The 8,456-nt window shown below is 46.3% G+C and overlaps 1 protein-coding gene across 1 annotated transcript in view; it reads right to left on the reverse strand.

The window, feature by feature from the left end:
• Window positions 1-449: 449 nt before the first annotated feature.
• The window catches only part of LOC308168741 (WW domain-containing adapter protein with coiled-coil-like), a gene marked incomplete at its 5' end in the record, with an annotated part of 19,950 nt that continues 11,943 nt past the window's right edge, over window positions 450-8,456 (reverse strand). The window contains 5 exons of the mRNA XM_080543374.1: window positions 450-1,488; window positions 1,921-2,048; window positions 2,181-2,370; window positions 2,691-2,782; window positions 7,622-7,767. Coding sequence (XP_080399500.1) covers window positions 1,419-1,488; window positions 1,921-2,048; window positions 2,181-2,370; window positions 2,691-2,782; window positions 7,622-7,767 — 626 coding nt within the window. The 3' untranslated portion in view covers window positions 450-1,418. The remainder of the gene's footprint in view (window positions 1,489-1,920; window positions 2,049-2,180; window positions 2,371-2,690; window positions 2,783-7,621; window positions 7,768-8,456) is intronic.

The following is an 8,456-nucleotide window of genomic DNA, read 5'->3' on the forward strand; positions in this document are numbered from 1 at the left end:
AGTATAGCCCTATCTATAGGAAGTGTAGCCTTGTTGTCTAAGGCTTAGGGAGTACAGCCTTTTCACATCAGGCCTAAGCCTGGGAGTATGGCTGTTTGTTCGCACACCCGATGGAGTATAGGAGTCTGATCTGATAACTAGATCTATCTGACTGAGAACTGAAGATGTCCTAAAACGGACACCATAGATATGCTGGCTTCTCTGGCATAGGCAAGAGAAATGAGTCCCCAATATAAAATAAAATAAAAAACTCCTTCCATCTTCACAAGGACGCAAACAATAATGTGCAACAATAATTTAAGTTTACATAACCATGTGAAACTAAAGACCGTTTACTATCTTTTCTTTCACAATCTCTTGAGAAACTGCATGATAAGGAAATTAAATCTTCGCCAACCAAAATCACAAAAACAAGGGGGGGGGGGGGTACTGATGAAGTAACCTCTTAAGTGTGTTCAGGGGACGCGAGTGTCGGTCTTCATCTGGGGGCTAATGTTAGGGGGAAGGATTAAGAGAGAGGGGTCACCAGAAGGTTAACCCAATAACCATGGTAACCATGGAGCAGGACATTCTGAGTGGCCTCTCTCATCCTCGTGTCTTGGCTCAACATTAAGCTGTCACAGAACGGGCTGGACCAATCATCCGTTAGCCTGATTGCGGTGGGATACTAGAGACCCCTCACTATCCAGCAGCTATACATCGGTGAGAGTTTACAGAAAACACATTTTCAGTGAATATTGAACCGATCAAGTTTTTATATAATGATTCCTTACTGAACATGAGTGCAGTAAGTTCATGAGTGCGGAAGGAATCAGGTGGCTATTTTCTTGGAGTCTTCTTCTGCCAACCCAGTCTGTGCTGAAAGATATTACTTCTCTGCAAATCAGTTTCTTTTCTCAAGCCCAATGCTTCCGGGAAATGGTTTCATCTGATTTGTAAAATTTCAAGTCAATTGAAGACCACTCAGTTTTTTTCTTTCTTGAAGTCACAAGCCAGAAAACCAAACCATATATTCCTGACCAACAGCTACGCAAGAGTTACTTCAGAAACTGAGAACAACGGTCCAGAGAGGTCCGCTGAAAGTGTCTTTCAGGTAAGAATAGGCCACAGTCTTTTAACTTCCTCAGCATTCACTGTTTGTGCGGCAATGAAAAGCCTGGCCATCCTTGATCCTTGGTCCTCCTCAAGCCTCGGTTTTCACAGCACAATTCCTACATCTCAGACACCCAGAAGAAATTGACACTTTTTGAGTGATAGCAGACTTCGTTGCGTGACCTATAACTTCTTCAGCAGTTCCCAGTCTCTTTCCTCTAGCCTTGCTCACAGAAGTGTTCGGACCGGGCACACCAGGACCATCCTAGGGGCTTTTCCACCGCAGCCTAAAGCAGGTCATCGTCCTTCTCTCCCAACGCAGGTTCTCAGACCATGTAGGAGTTCTGATTCTTCAGCTTATCCAGTTCTTTGCTCTGCTGTCTTAGAAACAGTATTCTGGGGAAGAAAAGAGAGAAACAGTTTTCACCATTCTAGTTAGTATTTCAGTAAAAACAGAATGGTGTGTGGGTGACTTAAAAAAAAGATATATATCAATATATCTTATTTTTCTGATCATTGGGACAAATGATAACTTTGAAGACTCTGACTAATGTTTTGTCATAGTGTAGCCTAGCTCTGAGAGTGGTTAAATTTCTCCAGCCCCATCCCTCAATGGTTTACCCCCCAAAAATGTCAGGGTGACATTTTAGCTGTTTGAATCACAGATTCCTTCCTTTTAAATGATTACAATTATGTTAAAAACAAAAATATATATAATTCTGATGGAAATATATAGGTTCCTGTGTGTGTGTGTGTGTGTGTGTGTGTGTGAGTGTGTGTGTGTGTGTGTGTGTGTGTGTGTGTGTGTGTGTGTGTGTGTGTTCTGACCTCTGCTCCCTCAGGGTGGCCTGGATCTCACACACTCTGACTAAGGATCTGAGGTTTTTGAGTTCAGTGCAGATCTCAGACATGTAGAGACCGCCCATGTTGTGGACGTCCTCCCGTAACCGTGCCGCCTGAAACAGAGGGGAAAGCAGACTGAGAAACACATCATAATGACGTCCCGTCACAGTTGAGAAGCGGAACATGATGTGCTTTACAATCAACTAGTCTTTATCTTGATGCCCTTTTCGATGCCCTTTACGTACCTGCTTCTCAGGGTGCTCGGCGGGCCAGCCCTGGACATGCCTGATGAGATTCTCGTCAAAGTGCGAGGCCAACGTGGGTGTGAGCAGGCCGCCTGGGGTGCTGCCCTGGCCTGGATTGGTGGAGCTGGAAGCACCAGTGGAATTGCCCACAGAATGGTGATTTGGTCCTGGTGACGGACTCCTCTGACTGCTGGAAGAAAGAACGTCAAGAGTCTGAGCTCACCATCACGCGAATCACTTCCTGACTAGGTAGCTTCCCGGTGAAAGAGGTAGACCACATTTATACTAGGTCTTCATCTATTCAGGCTTCCTAAGTGTAATCACAATCACTATGAAGACCCCATGCATAAGGGGTGATTCCCGTTGTTTGTCAACCTGAATCGATTTATAGAAATTACACACAAACAATGACAAAACTAACACAGAGCCCATACGAGCATTCATTTGTTCTACAACCCTCTGAATATTTACAGATTATCAGTCATCGTTATACAGTGAAACAGCTGTTACCTTCGCTGCTGAAGCATTCGAGGGTCCTCTGGACGTTTCTCTGCTGGAGGCTGGATAACAAGTGGTCCTGGTTTTCCTGCTGAAACATTTACCTAGAGAGGGACAGAAGGAGAATGAGTGACAGAAGGAAAAAGAATGGCAAAGAAAGGGAGACGATGGGAGATGCATAAGAACAGAGTTTGATAGGGGGTAGGTGTTATGTATATAGCCAATAACATCTATCATTCACAATAAAGAATGGAGGCAGAGGCGGCGAAACACTTTGATATATCTCCGTAGCTTTACTGACCAAACCGCAGGTATACAGGCATAGTATCACTTCCGCATTCCTGCCCGGGCAACACTAGTTACCTATACGCTTTTCATCACTCCAACTACGGTGGTTCACATAGCTCAAAAATAACACTTCAATACATAACATATTTCCTCCCCCCTTAAATGATAATGTTCACATTAGCATCATACACATTAAATGTCAACTAGGGAGAGATGGTAGACAGGGTTAGCACCAGGCGCTCAGGAGGTTTCCTGTCTCTTGGGGGATAGCGCCTCAGCACCGGAGAAGGGCTGGGTTCAAGCTCGATCACAGGGCATTCGATCACCGAGGGGTCTGGAGGTGCTGGCTCTACTGCAGGCGGCGAAGGTGTGGTCGCTGCAGGTACCGGCATGCTCAGGTGTGGTGTCAGCTCGTCCGTGAACGCGAATCCTGATGCCCCGGATGTGGGGCTGGTCACTCCTAGCTCTCTAGGCAACAACTGGTCCACGTGCCTACGCCATGTCTGATGGTCTTTGGTGTGAACATGATAGGAAACAGGTCCAGTCTTCCGGAGGACCGTGGCAGGGGTCCATTTCTCCTTAGTAGTGTAGTTGCGTGCGAGGACAGAGTCTCCAACATCAAACTGTCTGTCTTTAGACCACTTAGCTCGCTGATTTACTTGTTCCTGCTGTTTCTCGTGGACTGATGTTTCCGTTGAGGTAGGTCGCAGCAGATCAAGACGTGTCCGAAGCTGCCTCTTCATTAGAAGGTAAGCTGGCGAGGTCCCAGTCGTTGCATGAGGGGTATTACGATACTTGAGTAGAAAAGTATCAAGGCGTTGCTTCAAGGGAGCCTCACTCTTGGATGCTTTGAGGGCATGTTTTACAGTTTGCACCATTCTCTCAGCCAATCCGTTGCTGGATGGATGGTATGGACTTGAAAGGATGTGCTTAATTCCATTGTTCTGTAATCTGTAGGAAGTCCTCCATCTCTGTTGATACAAAAGATGGCCCATTATCAGTGACTATCTGCTCAGGGAGTCCAAATCGACCAAACATCTCCCTCAATATCTGAATGGTCTTCCCCGAGGTGATGGTGGACATGACAGCCACCTCAGGCCACTTTGAGTGTGCGTCCACGGCCACCAGCAGCTTAGCTCCATCAACTGGTCCTGCCAAATCCAGATGAACTCGTTGCCAGGGACACGCTGGCCAGTCCCAAGGATGCAGCGGAGCCAGGCTTGGTGTGTTTCTGATGACTTGACATGATGGGCATGATCTGGCTTTAGATTCAATGTCATAGTCTAGCCCAGGCCACCAGAAGTAACTGCGTGCAAGCTCTTTCATCCTGACGATACCACAATGGCCTGAGTGTAGCTCTCTCAGGACTGGTTCTCTCAGCTTTGTCGGGATTATGACCCGCATGCCCCAGAGCAAGCATCCAGCCGTCACCGTCAACTCCTTCCCCCGCGAAAGGTAAGGCTGAAGATCCGGTGGTGCGTCAGGAACCTGTGACAGATCCCCTCTCATAACGCGGTCAAACACCCTGGAGAGGATGGGGTCCCCCTTTGTTTCCTTCCTGACCCGGTGAGCAGTCACCGGGGCACTCTCCACCATGTCAAAGTAGAAAATGGTTTGCTCCTTGCTCTTAGGGTGATCAGGAAGTGGAAGGCGTGACAAAGCATCCGCATTGGCGTGTGCCCCTGACCTCCGGTACTTAATGTCATAGTTGTGAGCACTGAGGAGCAGTGCCCAGCGCTGCATGCAGCTTGCTGCCAGGGTCGGTATCCCTGCATACGGACCCAAGATGGATGTCAAAGGACGATGGTCGGTCAGCAGGGTAAACCTCCTTCCGAACAGGTAAGTGTGGAACTTTTTAATTCCAAAGATAATGCTTAATGCTTCTTTCTCTATCTGTGGATAGTTCCTTTCTGCTGTGCTCAGCGTACGTGACGCAAACGCAATGGGTTTGTCTTCTCCAGTCGGTGTGATATAGGACACCACGGCGCCCACTCCATATGGCGACGCGTCACATGCGAGTTGGAGAGGCAAGGACGGGTCGAAGTGTGTTAACACCCTCTTGTCGGTCAATGCTGCTTTGGCTATGTTAAACGCTGCGTCACATTCTTTTGACCATGACCATGTTTTGCCCTCCCTCAGTAGTTCGTGCAACGGCTTTAGCCGCGTAGCCAGCTGTGGAATAAACTTGCCATAATAGTTTAGAAGCCCAAGGAAAGATCTCAACTGGCTCACATTCTCGGGAGCAGGAGCCTCTGAAATGGCGGTCACTTTAGAGGGCGCTGTGTGGAGCCCGTCTGCATCGATGACATGGCCCAGGTATTCCACTGCTGCCTTGAAGAAGTCGCATTTTTCCTGGCGAACACGTAAGCCATATTCTTCAAGTCTTCCCAGAGTTTTATCCAGGTTCAGCAGATGTTCTTCATCATCCTTTCCAGTCACCAAGATATCATCCAGATAGCATTGCACACCAGAGAGACCACTCAGGACCTGATCCATGGCCCTCTGGAACACTGCCGGGGCGGAGGTGATGCCAAACGGCAGACGGTGATATCTATAGAGACCCTTGTGGGTGGTGATGGTGAGGAGCTCCTGTGACTCTTTTTCCACATGCATCTCTAGGTAGGCCTGGTTCAGATCGATTTTACTGAATTTCTTACCACCAGCCAACCCAGCAAACAGGTCCTCAATCACTGGAAGAGGGTATTGTTCAACAGTCAGCACCAGGTTAACAGTTACCTTGAAGTCACCACACAGGCGAACTGATCCATCTCTCTTGATTACCGGGACCACGGGGGTGGCCCAGTCGCTGTATGGTACTGGCTCAATGACCCCCAATCTTCACCAGCCTCTGTATATCAGCTCATTTTAGAATGAGCTTTGCCTGAGTCAATGGCATATGGTTCAGTTTTTTCTTGAACAGTGTCTCTGACATTAGTGATACAGCGGCTCCAGTATCGATTTCCATCGTAATGGGATGTCCTTCCAATAACGGGGTGACACTATAGGCTGCCGAGCCTCCTTTTACAGTTAACACCTTTATTGGTAACTCCTCTTCTGAGTCTGTTCCACTGCTGCTTGTCTGTCCCTGCTTAACACTGTGCAGTTTCTTCTTTGACCGCCAGTTGTCTGTGTTTGCCTTGTCTGACTTTTTCCTATCTTTAAAGGTGTCCTTTTTTGACTTCTCTCTCTTAGCTCTACAAACCCGCTCAATGTGTCCCCTCTTGTCACAGTGACGGCATAGGAGCTCCCTCGCCAAGCATTCTGATGACAGGTGATCACGTTTCCCACAACGATAACATTCCAGGGTACCCCCTCTCTGTCTATCATGTGTGGCTGCTACACCATGCACTCTTGAGGCAGCCCCTAGCTGCAGTGCTTCCCTGGTAGCTAGCTCCATTGATATTGCAATATCCACAGCTGTCTTAAATGTGAGGTGCTCCTCTGTGAGCAGGCGCTTCTGTATTGCCTCACTCCTTAATCCACACACAAGTCTGTCACGCAGAGTGTCACACAGTGATGTGCCAAACTGACAATGTTCAGTCAATTTCCTCAGTACTGCTACATATTGAGTAATGGATTCACCTTCCTCTTGATTCCTCTTGTGGAACCTGAACCGCTCTGCAATCACCAAAGGCTTTGGGCAAAAATGTCCATTTAACGTCGTCACAATGTCCTTGTAAGAATAGGCACCTGGCTTGTTTGGTTGGAGTAAGTCCCTTAGCAAGCCAAACGTTTTAGCTCCTATTATGCTAAGGAAGGTTGCCACCACCTTGTTATCTTTAATGTCATTAGCAATAACAAAAAACTCAAACCGTTCAGTGTAAGCATTCCAAGTCTCTAAAGTGTCATCAAACTGTCCAAATGCTCCAGTCATCGGCATTTTCCCACTTTAAGCAAGTCCGTTTCACTTACTTGTTTACTCTCCTCTCCTCCAATATGCGCAGTGTGTGAGTTTCTCTTTTCCCGAACCTTCACAGCACGCACACCGCCCTGATCATGACTCCCGCCGGGGATAATTTGTAATCCAGGGGGAAACAAAACCGCCGCACAAGTTCGTCGATCCTCGTCGCCAATTGTTTTGTTATGTATATAGCCAATAACATCTATCATTCACAATAAAGAATGGAGGCAGAGGCGGCGAAACACTTTGATATATCTCCGTAGCTTTACTGACCAAACCGCAGGTATACAGGCATAGTATCACTTCCGCATTCCTGCCCGGGCAACACTAGTTACCTATACGCTTTTCATCACTCCAACTACGGTGGTTCACATAGCTCAAAAATAACACTTCAATACATAACAGTAGGGGTTAAGATGATCAAATTAGAAGGGTACAGGGTAGAAGGGTACAAGATAGATACAGGATACAGGGTAGATAAGGACAGAACTCTTACATCTTTTGTTTATTCTTGATTATTTATTTTTTTGTCTGTTTATTTGTTTTCTGTTTTTTCCATGTCTTGATACTGCTCCAAATATATTGAAAATACTTGAATATATTTGTGTATATCTGTTGTGTAAATGAAAATGAGCGTTGATCCAACATAACCTGTGAACATTGTTTTGGCTCAATAAAAAAATCAAAAAAAGATGCTCAAATTAGCCACTGCTACCTCAATACCTTTGGTTTGACTTCAGACTCTGCTGCTCACCTTTGCTTGAGAAGAGGAGGCAGGAGGTATGTTCATCAGGGGTTTGTGGGTCAGGAAACTGGTCTGGGGCGTGCCGTTTCTGGGTGACACGTAGGCCCGGGGCGATGAAGCATCTGATGTCATGGGTGACTGACTGGACTGCTGGGCTGAAGAAGAAAAAAGAAAAATAAGGTCCAGAATAAGAATAAGACAAAGGAAGAGGTATTTTTAACCATCAGCCCTCATCCAACACACATGGGGCCATCTATATTGCTATGGGAACTTTTAGCAGGGTTATTGGAGGATTAGGCTCACTAAGTCAGACTCGACAATATACACAATGTAATGTTGGGACGGGAGGCAGTTGCCTGGTAACTTTGACCAGCCCCAGGGATTCTACCAAAGATTTTAACCATAGGCACAGACTTCAAACTTATATCTATATCAAACATATAATCGAATGGACACAGCTCATCTACAAAACGATGGTATTGAAAGCTGAAGAGGTTATGTTGCACGTTTTAATTTCATGCAACACGTGAAAATCGGGTTGCAAACAAGAGCACGGGCAGAAGAGAAGGGTCACTGTGAGTGACTCAGATGGAGCTACAGTGATACATTTAGGAGGGTGGAGATTAATCTGGGATATTTCGTGATTAATCACGATTAATCTGGGATATTTATTTTAAATAAATGACTTATGCATCGTCAAATATATGAACTAAACAATGTATTTACATGTTATAAAGACAAATAACTTGATTGCACAACAAACTTGATTGTATATCCTAACATGCTTCCGAAGCATACGCCTACATGATTACAACAGCGCACACACCCATCTATGCAAGGGGGG

This window comes from Nansenia antarctica (genome assembly GCF_963989245.1).
Source record: "Nansenia antarctica genome assembly, chromosome: 12".
Lineage (NCBI taxonomy): Eukaryota > Metazoa > Chordata > Actinopteri > Argentiniformes > Microstomatidae > Nansenia > Nansenia antarctica.